The sequence below is a fragment of the Telmatherina bonti genome (genome assembly GCF_933228915.1).
Source record: "Telmatherina bonti genome assembly, chromosome: 24".
In the NCBI taxonomy this organism is placed as follows: Eukaryota; Metazoa; Chordata; class Actinopteri; order Atheriniformes; family Telmatherinidae; genus Telmatherina; species Telmatherina bonti.
In genome coordinates this window covers 14,590,119-14,607,664 of record NC_136633.1, presented here as the reverse complement: position 1 = coordinate 14,607,664, position 17,546 = coordinate 14,590,119, and the positions used below count along the sequence as shown (strand labels likewise).

Below are 17,546 nucleotides of genomic sequence, written 5' to 3'. Positions count from 1 at the left end.
TGGAAGAACCATAAGACCTCACGTTGCTGCAGAAGTCCCATGAGCCTTTGCAAGGATGCTCTACCAGGCCTGAACAGAGCAAGTGGACCAAACCAGGTGATGCAAGAGCAGCGGCGTCCTCGCATATAAAGAGGAAAGAGGTGACTCATTCCAAAGGATTCTCGGATAAAAATGTTTACCGCAAGTAGGTTAATAATAGGCGATGAATCTTTTCATTTCTGCGTGCCTCCTATATGAACTTGTAATTCCTCACAGGGTTGTAATTAATCAACATAAGGTTTAAATGCACTTCTGTGTACATGGGTTGGGTTCTTGCTATGTGTTGTGTAGGGGTAGTATTGACTAAATCATCATTAAGCCATGAGACAGGTGCAAACATAAAGACACATCATCAGGAATGCTGATATTGACTCCAAGCAGCCGCTTTACCTGCAGGAAATGAGTTTAGGTCGTCTTCTACTGCAACATTGTGACTAACTGCTTTCCTTTCACTTCTTTCTTTTTTTTTCCTTATATTTGTAATAATCGTCTCTTGAACAACTCATCTTGTGGTTAAAAAAAAAAAAGAAAAATGTGGTATTAATATATGAACATGCAGTTTGAGTGACTGTTCTTTGGACCATCACTGTTGCCTAGATCTCAGTAATACTGGATAGCCTTGTACTGTACCAAATTGGATTTCAATGCTGGCATTCCAATAAATGCCAAGGACGCATTTCTACAGTTGTGATGTCCCATTTTTCTTGCTGTTTATCAAGTATTAAATTTGGGCTGGAGGACATGCCTTTGCATCTATTCTTACTACTGCGTGGCTATTTGTGTGACCAAACCCCCTTCTTGTAACTGTATCCCTGTAAACATGATGCCAACGTTTATTTTCACTCAACCCTTCATTCACCTACTTGGTCCGCACCAGGAGACATGGAGATTATCATCATTTTATAGTTTTTCTACATCAAATCTTAGAACTATCAGCGGAGTGGGATGTCTCCTATTGAGAGGATGAAGGTGCTCCTCTTCTTGGCTTTGTTCTTTGGAGCAGCAGGGTTTCTGTTTATGCTGCTGTCCTGCGGGACGGAGTACTGGCTGCAGGCTGCAGAGTCCTGCGATGGAGGAAGTGGGCTGAGAGAGACCAGAAGCAACCTGAAGGTAATTAAAGTGGGGACATCCTGCAAACATGCAACGTGACTGAAAAATGAACAGATTTTTTTGTGTGTTTAAAATATAAAGTTGAACAAAAGAGAACCAAAGCTTATACTGTATTTTATACTGTTACGCTTTATTACTAAACAACTGCACATGTACACCCAATGTAAATAGCTAATTAGGTAATTATGTTCAGTGCATTTAGGCATGTAGACATGGTCAAGATGATTCTGATCCATCAAACCGAGCAGAGAGCAGCAGTTATGTATTTATTACACTGCTCAAAAACATAAAGGGAACACTAAAGTAACACGTAGATCTGAATGAATGAAATAGTTTTAATTAAATACTTTGTTCTTTTCATGGTTGAATGTACTGACAAAATCACGAAAAATCAAATGTATCAATTCAATTTAACTTTATATAGTGTCAAATCATGGCAATGCCATCTCAAGATGCTTTACAGACAAGAAAAAAAAAAAAAAACTTAAAAAAAAGCCAATTCATGATAGCCTATATAAGGAAATCTCCCATCCTGAGCAAGCACACTGGCGACAGTGGGAAGGAAAACTCCCTTTTAACAGGAAGGAAACCTCTGGCAGAACCTGGTTCAAGGACAGGCAGCCATCTGCCTCTGCTGTGTGGGGGGGAAGAGGACAGAAAGACAACAGACAGCAGTAACTGCTACTCCTGGCCAGGGAGACCTGCTGAGACAGTTAATGAATGTTAATGATGCAACACTGTTATTGGGGGTTGGAAATAAGAGAGAGAGAGAAAGAAGCTCAGTGTATCAGGAAATGTCCCTCAGCTGTCTAAACCTATAGCAGCATAACTAAGGGATGCTAACCATCCCTAGCTATAGGACTTATCAAAAAGATAAGTCTTCAGCCTAGTCTTAAAGGTGGGGAGGGTGTCTGCTTCCCTAACACTAACTGGGAGCTTATTCCATAAGAGAGGGGCATGATAACCAAAGGCTCTACCTCCTGCTCGGCTCTTTGAGACTCTAGGAACCACAAGTAAGCCTGCAGTCTGGGAACGAAGTACTCTGCTTGGTATATAAGGAACAATGAGGTCTTTGATATATAGTGGTGCCTGGTTGTGGAGGGCTTTATATGTAAGGAGAAGGATTTTAAATTCTATTCTAGATTCAACAGGCAGCCAATGAAGAGAGGCTAAAACTGGAGAAATATGATCTCTCATGCTGGTTCTGGTCAGGACTGACTGCAGAATTTGGATCAGCTGAAGGCTTTTTAGGTCATATTTAGGACAGCCCAGTAGTAGAGAGTTAAAGTAATCTAGTCTTGAAGTAACAAAAGCATGAACCAGTTTTTCTGCATCACTCTGAGACATAATTTTGGCTATATTACATAAATGAAAGAAGGCTGTTTTAGTAATTGTATATGTGGGCCAAAGGACAGGTCAGAGTCAAATATAACTCCAAGGTTTCTCACTGTAGCACTGGAAGCTAAAGTAATGCCATCCAGGTTCATTACAAAACTGGAAATTTTAGCACTGAGTTTTTCAGATCCAGTGAGAATTACTTCAGTCTTATCTGAGTTTAAGAGGAGAAAATTTCTAGACATCCAAGTCTTTATGTCTATGAGACAATTTCGTAGCCCATTGGGCTGATTTGTTTCATCTGGTTTAAAGGATAAGTATATTTGAGTATCATCTGCATAACAATGAAAGTTTATTCCATGTCAATAATTTTGCCTAAAGGGAGCATATATAGCGTGAAGAGTATTGGTCTAAGTACAGAACCTTGAGGAACTCCATGACTCACTGTAGTTTGTGAGGAGGACCTGTCATTTACATGAACAAACTAAATTCTATCAAATAAATATGATTTAATCCAGCTTAATGCTGTACCTGTAATTCCAACCACCTGTTCTAGTCTTTGTAACAGAATGTTATGATCGACTGTATCAAATGCAGCACTAAGATCAAGTAAAATAAGTAAAGACAGAAGTCCTTTGTCAGAGGCCATGAGAAGGTCATTAGTAACTTCTACTAATGCCGTCTCAGTGCTATGCTGAGCTCTAAATCCTGAATGAAACTCTTCAAATACATTATTTCTGCACAGGTGGGCATGGAGCTGAGCTGAAACTATTTTCTCCAGAATTTTGGACATAAACGGGAGATTAGATATAGGTCTATAATTTGCTATCACCTCTGCATCCAGATATTGCTTTTAAAGTAAAGCATATTGGTCCCAAAAGGGGTCTGAGGATCTCATCTCGGTACCTAATGGCAGTCAAGTTACCTCTGGCGAGCACATGGAGGGCTGTGCAGCCCTCCAAAAAAAGTGCCACCTCACACCATTACTGACCCACTGCCAAACTGGTCATGCTGGAGGATGTTGCAGGCAGTAGAATGTTCTCCACGGCGTCTCCAGACACAGTCACGTCTGTCACATGTAGTCAATGTGAACTTGCTTTCATCTGTGAAGAGCACAGGGCGCCAGTGGTGAATTTGCCAATCTTGATGTTCTCTGGCAAATGCCAAACATCCTGCACGGTGTTGGGCTGAAAGCACAAACCCCACCTGTGGACATTGGGCCCTCATACCACCCTCATGGAGTCTGTTTCTGACTGTTTGAGCAGACACATGCACAGTTGTTGCCTGCTGGAGCTCATTTTGCAGGGCTCTGGCAGTGCTCCTCCTGTTCCTCCTTGCACAAAGAAGGAGGTATTGATCCTGCTGCTGGGTTGTTGCCCTCCCATGGTCTCCTCCACATCTCCTGATGGGCTGGCCTGTCTCCTGGTAGTGCCTCCATGCTCTGGACACTACGCTGACAGACACAGCAAACCTTCTTGCCACAGCTCGCATTGATGTTCCATCCTGGATGAGCTGCACTACCTGAGCCACTTGTATGGGTTGTAGACTCCATCTCATGCTACCACTGGAGTGAAAGCACCGCCAGCATTCAAAAGTGACCAAAACATCAGCCAGAAAGCATCGGAACTGAGAAGTGGTCTGTGGTCACCACCTGCAGAACCACTCCTTTATTGGGTGTGTCTTGCCGATTCCCTATAATTTCCACCTGTTGTCTATTCCATTTGCACAACAGCATGTGGAATTGATTGCCAATCAGTGTTGCTTCCTAAGTGGACAGTTTGATTTCACAGAAGTGTGGTTGACTTGGAGTTACATTGTGTTAAGTATTCCCTTTATTTTTTTGAGCAGTGTATATTTACAGGTAAGAAAGTTTAAATACAATCCAGTACACTTAAGCATTTTTGTTGCTTGCTGAAGAAGTTTGGTGGTGGATTCAGCGAGTCATCGACGGATCTTAAGAGCAGGCCAGCATCTAAACGCAGCCAGCAGTGTTGATTGATGAGCTTTCCATCTTTGAGGACTCTCCTGGCTTTTCCTGGGAGAGTCTTCTCCACATTTGCTGCTCGTTGAAGGAGAACGTCTTCATCTGATGAGCCGGATCGTAGTTCCCAACTGTCTCTGCCAGTCATCTCTGCCACCATGCTGTGATATGGAAACCTGACTTTCCTGAGATTGGAGTTGGATCACAGCAGAACTCTTGAGGATTTTCTCATCTTCTGCAGATGACTCTTGGCTTGATAACTTGAGATGAACTCCATCTCACCCTGATCTGTGCCTAAACGCTGAAGATGGCAGACATCCATTAGGTGTGCTTTCTATTTTTAATATGACCACAACGCTGTCCACAAACACCTCTGCCTTTAAGTCTAAGTTCTCAGAGGTGAAAAAACACACACTCCTCAGAAAACTTGAACGTTATTATCTCATTTACAGAGAAGAAGGCCAATACAACTTGCACACAGTTCAAAATGGCTGCCTGTGCCCGTCTGTGAAAACTTTATGAAGGTTGTTGTGCAAATATGTGGCCATCCAGTCAGTGCCTGTTTACTTACAACATGACAACATTCTCCTAAATCTAAATAAAAACTAAAGTCACTGCTAAATATTGTCACACACTCACATGTCATTTTCACAACTTGCTGTATTTCCTCCATTACCACAACAAACACCACATGATGAGACTGTAGTTATTTTTGATGGCAAAAAAAAAAAACAAAACACACTTGGAAGCAACACATTAAAATAAAAGAAATTAATTCATCTGTAAACATCTGGGAACAGAGGAGAGCAGCAGCTGGACCCAAGGCCGGATTATCCGATTGACATTATGGGGGCGGGCCCAGGGGCCCATGCCCATGTTGGGCCCACCTAGGACAAACACCAGCAGTTTTGACATGAAACAAAATGTACATAAAAGCCACATAGTTACACAACAGTGTCTAGTGTCTAGTGTATTGCTATTGGTACCACTGGTGGAGCAATGTTAGAAATGTCAGTGTATCTTTCACAATTTTCACAATGTTGTGGTGGGGAAAGGGGCCTCTGAAACACTCTGGGCCCAAGGTCCTGTGCACTTTTAATCCGGCCCTGGCTGGACCTTTAAAAGAGGAGCGATGTCCCATTTGTAGCTGCTCTACAAATGTTTTGCATTAATGGAAGACCAGCTCAGCCCCTGGACTGAAACAGAGCCACAAAGTTGCCTGTTTAAAAAGGAAAAATCTAATGATAGTACAAGGAAATGAAAAATTCAGTTGAATACAAACAATAAAAAAAAAAGTGATCCATATGCAACCATATGTATTCCCTCCCTTTGCACATGTAAGCATATTTTACCAAAATGAAGCCTCTAAATAACTTCTTGTGCTGCCAGTTATCTTCAGAAGTCATGTAATTAACTGGTAGATATTTATTATTTTATACCTTAACCATTTAAAGGCCAACTTTAGAACCACAGGGCAGAAAAGTCCTTTTTTTTTTATAATCTGAAGTTTATTTTTGGCCCTTTAACAGTCTGACATTTAGTTTTATTAACAGTTTATTCTTTGGTATTTTCACCATTCATTACCATGCTTTTAGTATCATCTTCTGCTTTCTGGTGTCCAGCTGCTGACCAGTATTACATGGTGTACAACAGGGTTTTGAGTTAAGTTTCTACCATAAAGTGATGCAAAATGTCTCAAATATGATGCCTTTGGCTTTATAGGGTTAAACCAATCTAAAATATATTCAGTGTCGTGAAGAAGGCTCAGAGTCCTAATGTTTTTTAGGGCTTCATCGTAGAAAACTGAGGAAATTAGGTGTGTGCTGCTGCTGTCAAGTTCAAGATGAATCCATGTTTGTCATAAAATGTCTCTCTTCCAACAAAACATCAATGTTTTTTTATGTTCTGCTGTAGCATTTGCAAATCTTACATTAAGTTTGCGTTTACATTTATGAAGATGGATCATAAATCCTCAGAGATTCCCATTTTTATTTTTTATCTATCATGTGGACCATCAATGTGAAGATGTTCCATGAGGGTCTGTTCTGGCGCTGCTCCTTCCCAGCTGTTTCCAGCAACTTCTCCGTCTGGGACCTTTGGATCTGTGAGACCATTCATCATGTATGTTGCACCATAAATCACACGGAACAATAAAACCTCATAACAGCTGCTTTGCTCCCTGTTAGCAAATCAGCCACTGCCGAAGGTCTGCCATGCTGCTTTTCTTTTCCCGTTTCCTGTTAATGAGCCGGTGCAAGTGGAGCCGCAAGCCTTCCCCTCAGAGCCCTACGAACATCCATCTGCCATCGGTTGGTATTATTTAATGGTAAATGTTATATAAATACAACACTAACCTGGTATCCCTCAGTTTTTAGGACCTTCTGGAGCATCTTCCTCATCGCAGGTGTGACGACTGTCATCGTTGGTGGATTTCTTTGCATCTGTGCTGCTCCGCTGTCCAAACACAAACTCTTTAAAGTTGGTGGAGCTCTTCAGCTTTTTGGAGGTAATGACTCACCTCTCAGCATCTGTAAACACTCTCACCAGTCAAATGAGGAGCCAAGACTCACATTTTCCTCCAAGGTTGCCTTAATTCATAGATTCAGTGTGGTGTTTGAAGCATTATTCAGACAAGGTTGCTACTCCACCACCAGCAGCCGGATGGATGCATTTTTTTTTTCATGTTTTTCTCACCAAATTCTGGCCCAGTCATCTGAATGTTGCAGCTAAACTGGAGACCTTATCAGACCAGACGACATTATTCCATCTTCTGTTGTGGTGACTGAAATATTTTCACTTCAGCATGGTGGAAGTCATGCACCCCTTAAGGGTGAGGATTAGTAATGGTGATGTGCATGAATGGCTCACATTTTAATCCAACTTTAGATCAACTCTAGGTTTCCGCAACTGTGATAATAAAACAGGAGATGGAATATTTTGGAATAACCTGGACCCGATGGATGATGCATGTTGGTTTTTTTTTGTCTCTTTGTAATTGTTCCATTCATATTGTTTCTTTTACTCTTGGCTGTGATGCTTTCTACTGTTTTTATCTAAAGCACTTTGACTCGTCTTGTACATGAAATGAGCTATAGCTACCAAAAAACTTGCTTCGGCTAGCCAGTTGTTCAGTTTTTCTCAGCCTGTGTGAATTTTTAACCTTAATTTCTTGTTCTTAGCTGTCATTTGTAAACAATAATCAAGTTTCAAAGCTTTTATTGTCATGTGGACATGTGCAAAGAAACATTATTCCCTGTGCAATGAAATTCTTACTTTGCTGTTTGCATTGGACGCCAGGAGTGAAGAAAAGCAGGAAGAATAAAATCAAAATACATAACAGATAAATACCAATAAAATAAATTTTGACATCTTACAATTAGATGTTTGGTATTAAGGTGACAGCATAGCTTCATCTAATGTCTAATTTAGAATAACGAATAGCAATAACAGTAAAATTGTATTTTTTTCTGGTCATGCTTCATTTTACAGAATCAGAATCACAATCATTTATTGTCATCGAAGCAGCGTCCCAACACAACGAGATTCCTCTCCAAGAGTAGAAAAACGATATAAAACATAAACAGGAGTAGGCAGACTGAGGTAGCTTCCAATGTAAGTGATGCATCTTTTAAACGCAGGAGGAGGATGAAAATATAGCCTGAGGAAGGGATGGGTGAGGGGAAAAAAAACTCCATCAACAAGGTGAAAGTTTTAAAAAGCTTCATTTTCCTGCTTGAGTCATCATCAGTTTGCAAAATCTTCTCTGGTTGCAGTCAAGTGTTGGTTGAAGCAGTTGGATTAACTTTTTTTCCCCCATTTATTTAACCACGAAAGTCCCATTGAGATTAAAAACCTCTTCTTCAAGAGAGTCTTGGTAACTTTTACCTCTTCTCGCCCCAAAACTCTTCCATTCCAGTCAGAAACGTGCTCCAGTACTTCCACGAGCCCCATCTGCCAGCCCTGTCACCCATCATCCGTATGCTGTGCCAAACCCTCGGCATGAATATCCAAACACAGGAAACTTTGTTTGTGTGCCAACATTTGCTTCAGTGTTTTATTTTTTTTTAGATGTAGGGGATATTGCAAAAATAACGGGGGCCAGATGTGAGTTTTAAAGGCACTCCTTTGTAAAAAACTGACAAATATTTGACCAAAAAAAGTGGTTAAAATGCAAAAACAGTTCGGAAATGAAAGGGAAATGTCATGCAGGAGCTTTGCAACGATCCTTTATTCTCGTTTAACACAAACAAAACAGCTTTGAACATCAATGGCTGCTTCGTTCTGACTAATAATAGTCTCAGTTTATTCTTTCTTGTTTGCGCAGTTAAGATAGGACAGGAAAAGATGGAGCCACAATAAACTCCTGCAGGTTTCCAGCCGTCCCACAGAGCGACGACAAAAGACTTAATGTGGCATCCTGACAGAACAAGACAACAGATAAGGCTGAATTAAAGGAGGGAAGTGGCAGATGTTGTTGGTAACATGTCTGAAAAAAGACAAAAAAACATTTTTTGTTCAAGTTTAACTTCTCTGTAGTTTTTGGTTCCAATTCTGGTGATTTTAATATAAAACTGATGCAGATTATCTTGATTTTTGTTTGTTTGTTTGTTTGTTTGTACACCCTTCAGGATTGTGCCTGCTGGCTGTGGTCGTGATGTATCTGATCTGGGTCCAGGTCTTGGACACTTTGGAGCAGTTTGCCCTCCATCAAAGGGTCTCCAGATGCCCTTCTTTCCACCTCAGCGTCCAGCATGGTCCCTCATTCCTCATGGCTCCGGTGGCCATCTTTTTCCACCTGCTGGCCGGCCTTCTTTTTGTCCTCCTGAGTCGCAGTGTAGAGAGGATGAAGGCTGACCGGAGGGACAGATTCCAAGATCCCTCAGCAACTGAGTTGTGATTTGATGATCCATCAAATATCTGAAGAACTTCATGGAAAAAGCTCTCACTGCTGCAGTTCTTCTAAACTTTGTGATTAGCAGCTTTGCTTTTTGTGCCCAGAACCAACAGCATCACAAGGATATTGTGCTCTTTTGTCCCAAAAAAGGCATAAAACAGTGTTTTATAAGGCGCTGCAACCCAAACCCCATTTTCTTTTGCTTTCTCAATGCAGACAAAGAGGTTGAACTGAATTTCTTCAGGCGACAGATCTAGTTTCTAAATATGTAAAACACAAAAAAGTTTATTTGATTTCCAGAAATCTTGCTGTCATTTTATCAAAGAAACTTTCCTGTAAGGCCTGACCCATGAAAAAAGGGTAAAAAAAAAAACAGTCCAGCTTTTTAAATTTGAGGTCTTTGTTTGCCCTGTAAACAAAATGTTTTTAGGGGGTGTGGGGGGAATAATAATCATTTCTTATCATGTGATATGTTGAAATTATTAGTCTACTTCTTGGTATCTATTAGGTGGCAGAAGACAAGTATCGGATTGTGTTCAACAGGATTTTGATTCAAGTTTTTCCCATAAAATGATGCAAAATGTCTCAGAAACTGCGAGTATCAAATATGATACGTTTTGCTTTATAATTTAATGTTCAGAAAGCTGCTTTGAGGAGCTGAATATTTGGGACAAGGAGTTGAAGATGACAATAATCTGATGAAGGTCTGAGACCTGAGGATGTGAGGTGCAAACATTCTGCTCTTATGTCTTTATTCACTGAAACAACATGTTAGTGTATGTCTGCTTTTGATTGTGTTCTTTCTCCCCTGCTGCCTTTTAGGTAACGATTTCTGTTTATAGTCATGTTTGTTTGGACATTTGTGTTGCACTTTGCAGGTCTCCTCTCAGATGCATCTTCATCCAGCATTTCTGTTGCTGCATGGAGATATTTAAAGTGGTTTTTAGGCATTTATTCAAGCCACACAGCTTTTTAAGCATTTTAAGCATTTTAAGAGGATTCTGCATGTCCAACAGTCTTTAATGTGGATGTTTTTGGAAAATATTGCTGGATTTCTATAATTAAAAAAGAAAAAGAAAAAAAAAAGATGTTGACTTTAAATTTACGCTGGATTCTGATGATGTTTTGCAAGTAGATCATACCAAAACATAGATTCTACTTGACTCTGCAAGGTCTTTTTTAAAAAAAACTTTTTAGAGAGAGATAGACTTCAGACAACCACAGGGATTCGTGGTGCTGTGATCTAGAACAGGAATCTCCAATCCTGGTCTTCGAGGACCGGTTTCCTGCAGGTTTTCCAAGTGTCCCTGCTCCAACACACCTGATTCAAATAAATGTGTATTTAGCAGACACGTGCAGAGCTTGTCTGAGTCTGAGTCTGGTTTGTTCCATCAGGAAACCTGGAAAACCTGCAGGACACCGGTTCTTGAGGACAAGGGTTGGGGGTCCCTGATCTAGAAGAAAACACTGGACATTTAGTTGTAAATAATGTATGTTCCATTGCGGATTTGGACATAATTTTCTGTCTTTAAAACTGCTTTTGACTCTAAATTAGCTGTTTCCACTTTAATGTAGATACATGTGCACTTCATTTTTAAACTTGAAAGTCCTACATAAGAAAAATCCCACAAGAAAATAAAGATTTCCTTTTTTTAAACTTATCAAAGGCCATCAAAATTATTCCGAATTTACTGTAAAACCAGAGAAAAAAATATCACTATGCTGGATAAGATGTGAATCAAAGATCAAGATCAGAAGAAAAAAAAAGAAATATTTCTAATATAAATGATAATTGGAGACTTTCATTCAAATCTGGCCTTTAAAAAAAATCTGTTTAACAGATCCCATTGTGATTAATACCAGAACTCTCTCACTCTCTCTTTATCATAATGGATGAATTAGTTTTGACAAAAGTGGACAGAAGATGCTGGCGCTGCTGCTGCTGCTGAGTCTAGTCGTAGGGTTGAGTAGATTGAGAATGACTGTGGCTGCCTGTCACTAGGACATCAGGATGAATCTCTCTTATACTGGGTCAAAGGAACGGAGATAATAATAAATTAGACTGTCATGATCCATTTTCTGACAGGATTGACACTTTTATCTATGTGCAAGACATCCATCGGCCACTAGAGGGCAGTGCTGGCTCAGTTTGGAATGTTTGAAGTTGAAATCTATTAATTCTCGATGATGTCCGCAGACTTTACTTCAAATACCAGAGTTGATGAGTAAAATTTGTAAGTGATAATTAAATCAAATTTAGTCATTTTGCTGACAAACAGAAGAAACTGATTAATCTTCCTTAAAGTTTGATGCAGATGGAGTTCCTTTAGGTTGGGGGGGATGGGGGGGATGTGAAGGCCTAAAGTCACACCTTTATAATTGGAAACTGCAAACAGAAGTGAGACCCTGGAATGATATAGTGATTAAAAAAATGGAGGGGAGACATTGTGCATCAATGAGTTTTTCTATACTCTGTCATGTCTGGAGCTCCCTCCCTTATCCATTTCTTTGCTTCTTAATCTTCTCTGCGAACAAGGTGAGTATAATTACACCTGAGCATGTCACATTCACTTCCCCGGGCCCTCACCGCGTTTAAACGTCTCTGTCACCTCTCTTTCTCGCCACCAACAGTCAACATCGCGGGGTTAGTCTTTACTTTCTAATGAACAATAGGAGATCCAGTCATATTGCAGGGTTTCACTCTCTGAGGTTGTGGCAGATTCATTACTTGGTTATGGAGTGTGTTTGTGTGTGTGTGTGTGTTGCACTGGTGGAGCTGTCATCCAGGCATGCAATACTTTCTTCAGCGCCATCAGTACCTCTGTATGTCACATTATCATGGCGGGCTTTTGTCCTCAGTAGACAGAGCTGTCTGCAACAATTACAACAAGAAATTTAGAGAGAACTACTTTTTTTGTTGCATTTCTAGAAAATAGTTTATTTCACTATTTACTTTTTACATTTTTTTTTGAGCATTTAGTGTTTTTAATGTAATTTTTTTTTTTTTTTTTTTTTTTAATGGTTGTTTCTTTAAATGTGCAATACAAACTTAATTTGGTTTGATGATAAGTAATGAAAATTTCTTCATTTTTTTCATTAGAGAAAATTCTTTGATAGTCAAAAAATGTATAGAAATCAGATAAACGCTAGAAAAAGGAATTTTATGATCTTCCACCTGAGTCTGTTTGTGTGAACACAGAGCTAATTTTTTGATCAAATGGGCGAAATTGGATAATATCTCATGGCACACCTGATGATCTCTTACTAGTGTGCCACGGCACAGTGGTTGAAAAACACTGACATAGACAACCAAAGGCAAAGGACGAAACTAAGGACAGTTAACTCTGCCACCTAACCATATCACTTTAGAGGCATGTTTTGTGTTTTTTGGAAGTGACGTGAGATGGAAGGTTATTTTGATTGAATAAGTTTGGGTGCACTACAGCCAAGTAAAGGCTTGATATGCTAATGAATGTGCTTAACAATGCGGTAATGCAGATAGGTGTGGATGGTTTTGTTTTTGAAAAACAAGGTTGTGTAGACTACCTTTTTGTTTACTGGCCAGAAGGGGGGGGGGGCTATTTGGTTTTACAAAAGTCCAGCTACATGCAATGGGTGTGGGTGGCTGTAGCTCAGGAGGAAGAGCTGTCGTCTTACAACTGGAAAGTTGGGAGATTGGTTCCAGGGTTCCCCTGATTATATGCTGAGGTGTTCTTGGGCAATACTCTGGGCAAGTTGCCCCCAATGTGCCAATTGGTATGACTGTGTACTGTGGATCAGGATCATCGTTGAGAAATTCAAGACAGTTCTCAGTCTCATATATAAGTCGCTTTGGATAAAACTGTACATGACTGAAGTCTAACTCCACTATAGGAGCTGATTTCCTTAACTGCGTTCTCATTGGTGCTGTTAGAGGGTGCTGTATTGTTACCTGGGCAGGTGACGCATATAGGGGGAACGCGTCACTAGTTTGGTAGATGTTTGGCTCGGAAGGGCAAATGGTTTTTGACCGCAGGGCGCGACGTGTAAATGCCACAAGATTATTGCAGATAGAATAAAGATGGATGAACCTGAAATGAAGCAATCTGAGTGAAGTCTATCACGGTAACGCGGCGCGTCAAAACACTCTCGGGCCAAGATATCTCAGTAGCTTGGATTAGACTTAGCTTCTTCATCCACAGTCACCAATTCTGGTCCTCAAGAGCTACCATCCTACAGTAATGCTTTAATCTTCTAAATGTTGATGTTGCTCTGGTCTTTTCTGGACCTGACCCTCATCCCTCCTTCTGCCCCACCCCCTGATCATGTGAGGGTGAGTTTTTACATGCATCCCCTGAATGTTTCTGACCAAGCATTTGTGGACTTTCAGAATCCGACTGCGTAGAATCTTGGCTCTTATTCTGTGAGATTATCTGGATCAGGATCATCTTTTTCTGTCTGCTCTAGCTTCTGGAATCAGATCAGTTTAATGGATTAAAGATGTGGATTTCGACTTGGATTTTCACCCATCCAAGTCGAAACAGTGCCCAAGCACCAGTGACTGCTTGGACACTGTTGACTCTTTACTCTTCGCCCATACCCCGACATCAGTCATTACCTTGTTAAATCCCTGTACACATATTTCCTTCAGTTCTCCCTGCCATCTGAAACTGAAATTTTCCCATCATTCCCTGTGCCTTCTTGCCTCCTGACTCTGACTTAAGGGCTTGCCTGCTCTTGCTACAAATATCACTGCTACCTGGTTGTTCACAACACATCTCTACATGTGAGTTTTCGAAGCATTGTGATGGGATTTCTAATATGAAGGAAGACGCCACAAACTTTCTCCTCTGTTGGTTTGTAGACTCTTTGGAGAATGAACTTCCAGCCAGCACTTCCAGCACTTTCAATCCATGATTATTTGCCCAGTTCATCAGTTAAATCAATTAAAACTGTATCCTTTTATGCTGTAACTGGCCTGTTGAGTCCATCACACATAAGTTGTTACTGGTTTGAGGTAAAATTTTCTTAATATTCTTTAAAAAAAAAAAGTTATCATAAAAAGTGTTTTCATAGATCTGCAGCTTCTCAGGTTTAGTTTTGCAATCTGCAAGCAAAATAAATCCTGATATGTTAATTTTTGTTTACAGTTTGCTGTGCTATCCCCATGGATGGAAATTAAAAATAATTGCAGCTTGGCATGTGGATTAGCCTGCTACTGATGCTGCTTGAATGTAGCCCTAATGAACACAAACACATGCTTCGATGTCCTGGATGTATATGTCACCAACACAAGCATAAAACCCAAATAATGATTAAGGACATTGCTGCTTTCATAGCATAAACCAATTTAATGAGCATAAGTGAAAAGCTGGATGCTGTCTTTTCTGTGATCCTCCTGCCTTTCCAAAACCTCCCCCATTTGCTCCCTACACTGGTACACTCTTCTCTACCTCCACTTTACCCAGAGGCCAGCCCACGGGGCGCAATTATTCAGGCCTTTGCTCAGCCAAGTAGAAGAAATTAGCCTCTTCTCCTGAACCAAGACCTTCTAACCTGCACCAGGACCTCAGGCTGCCTCTCTGACTACCGTGACCCCCTGTGACTATCCTCTCCAGACCTTGTGTTTTCCATACATATGAGCCCGAGCTGGCTGGAGCCATGCTCGACTTGCCATATGGGCTCTCCTCCTCTTCCCTAGCTAGTGGGTTTGGGGGCTGCAGGTTATAAAATCCAACACCCCCACACCTCCACTATCACTGCACACACCTCCTGGGACGATGCCAGTGTCCTCAGGCCAACGATGCTCCTTAACAATTGAACAGAATATCTAATATTAGAACAGCTGGGGCTGAGATATGTCATTCACTGTGGCCTATAAAAGCTATATAGGGAAAATAACTTGAAGCTGTATAACCTATAATCATAGAGTTAAAGATCACTGCAGGTCAACATCTAAAAGGGTGATTAAGGGAAAGAAAGTGATTACACGGTCTCTATAATCTCCAGCTTCACATCTTTCTTTTTATTACTTTTCTGTACTTTCTTCCTTTTCATTAAAATAATTTTGGGTCACAGGTGATTCCTTTCCTGTGCTGCTAGATTCCCCCTCTTACCTTTCCTCTCCCCTGGTCTCCTCCTGTCTGTCTTCCATTTCATTTATTCTGGTCAGTCAGTGGTAGATAATGAGGACTGTGGCCTGGCATCATACTGGCTCTCCAGACATACGAAGAAAATTCTCTAAGCTTTTGCAGTTTCATCACAAGATCTTCCAACCTTGGAAGGTCTGCATCGGTAATTCAGGGAAATTACGAATGCAGCTCAACATGTCCTGTGGTGATAAGATAGAGCCTGTAATGGAGAATGATCAGAGTTGAATTAGTGTGGTCCACACTAAACATATAGTTTTTCTGAGATACAACATATGGTAAACAGAAAAAAATAAAAAAATGTATAAAGACTTAAATTTTCATGGGTACCCTGAAAACTTTTAGCCTGTTATTGTTGGGAATGACGTGAACACTTTAAACCTGTGGTGTTTCATGACATAACTTCGCCTTTGTATCAAGTGTATTTAAATACAATACTAATTTACTACTTTAATGTGTATTGAGTTAAAGGTTTGACTGTTTTAGCCAAATATATAGCTTGTGCTAGCTTGTTAGTTTTACAACCAGAAAGACTTTCAGTCAATCTGTGCTGCAAGTAGCTTTATTTTTATTTATTTTTTTTGCTATATTGACCTTTAATCTTTAATATAATCTCAAAATTTGTTTAACCCTCTGGGGACCAAATGTATTTTAGAGAAATAAACCTCGCCTGTTTTTTTTTTTTTTAATTTTTTTAAATTTTTTTTTTTTTTTTAGTTTAAATGCTAATAAACACCACCTTTCAATGCCCCATAATGTCCTATGCCTTGTTTTTTTATTTTTATTTTGAATTGAAATATCATAAACTGCTATGTAAATGAGGCTCCTTTGTTTGAAATAAAGAGCATTATAGTAAAAAATACAATAAAAAAATAGGCAAAAATTGGAATATCACGCTTTATTCCAAAACTAAGGAGGCATCATCGGCTCTGATTGGACAAACACGAGTCATGCGCCAAAGAAAAAGGCTCTGATTGGAACACCTATTTTGACACAACACTGTCTCACCTATGAATGGGCTACAGTGATGCCGGAACTACCGTCTGAAAGCCCAGAGTCTCCCGATTAAGAGGGGAAAGAAAGTAAGTTTCTATCTTTTATGGTTCGAAAGCTATGCTCAATTAAACACAACATGGTCCCTGGCATCACCAACGATGCTGGCATCCCCAGAGTGTTAATTCTTACCCTTTGGTTTTGTTTTTTCATAATCCAGCTACTTTAGTTTTCTGTTCTCAAAATGTAAGACAAGTTTGTTTTTGGTGCTGGTCTATGCTTTGGTGTTGTTAGCTTGCTAAATTTCACAAATGGTGAGGGTAGATGAGCCTACTCACAGATGTTTTCATACTCCAGCAGTAAACTTTGTTTGTTATGCCACAATGCACCCACCAGCTACTTTGAATACACCTTGCTATTACCTTTTTGGAACCCCTTTTGTCTGCTGGAAGCAATCCTTGGTGATTTTGCTCAGCATTTACTTGATAACATCACATCACAGTTGCTTCATATTGCTGCACATCCATGCTAAAAATCTTTTTGTTTCACTACATCCCAGTGGTTTCCAACTTGGTGCTGAGCCCTGCTCCAAGAGAAGCCCAGAGCTATGTTGGGGACTAAATGTGTACCTTTTGCACTTCTAAGATAACATGAAAAATTTGTGAAAATAAAAATGGGCAAACAATAATCAATAAACAACAAACATTGCAACAACCAAAAAAAACAAAAAGACATGAAAAAAATGATGAGGCACATATTGTCCTGTCTCGACCAGTACATGGTAAGCAATGGAGAGAGACCACAGTGTGTTGTATGTCTCCCCTCTGCATACTTCTCATTCATTGCTACAGAAATAAACTACTCAACTGTCATGAATAGAAAAACAATGGAACTGCATGATGGTTAATACTTTGACATAGCAAAAGGGTCACTATTGAGTTGTATTGAGTGTTTAGGTGCTTCTGGTTCTGGCAAGGTAGAGCCTGATATTGCTGTTGTCAATGAAAAGTGGCCCTACTGAACTGAGATCTGGTGAATGGAGGCTATTGGAGTATCATGTACTTAT

The 17,546-nt window shown here is 40.1% G+C and overlaps 1 protein-coding gene across 1 annotated transcript; it reads left to right on the top strand.

Moving 5' to 3' along the window:
- Window positions 1-893: 893 nt before the first annotated feature.
- Window positions 894-10,450, top strand: LOC306773841 (transmembrane protein 182-like). Its single transcript, XM_079263772.1, has 5 exons — window positions 894-1,149; window positions 6,491-6,569; window positions 6,652-6,774; window positions 6,834-6,971; window positions 9,094-10,450. The coding sequence occupies exons 1-5, from the start codon at window positions 985-987 to the stop codon at window positions 9,360-9,362; spliced, it is 774 nt and encodes a 257-aa protein (XP_079119898.1). The 5' UTR covers window positions 894-984; the 3' UTR covers window positions 9,363-10,450.
- The last annotated feature ends 7,096 nt before the right edge of the window (window positions 10,451-17,546 follow it).

Coding starts and splice junctions, on each gene's coding strand:
- LOC306773841 (XM_079263772.1), top strand. CDS start 985: ATGTCTCCTATTGAGAGGATGAAGGTGCTCCTCTTCTTGGCTTTGTTC. Junction 1,150..6,490: donor AGACCAGAAGCAACCTGAAG/GTAATTAAAGTG, acceptor ATCAATGTGAAG/ATGTTCCATGAGGGTCTGTT. Junction 6,972..9,093: donor AGCTCTTCAGCTTTTTGGAG/GTAATGACTCAC, acceptor TACACCCTTCAG/GATTGTGCCTGCTGGCTGTG.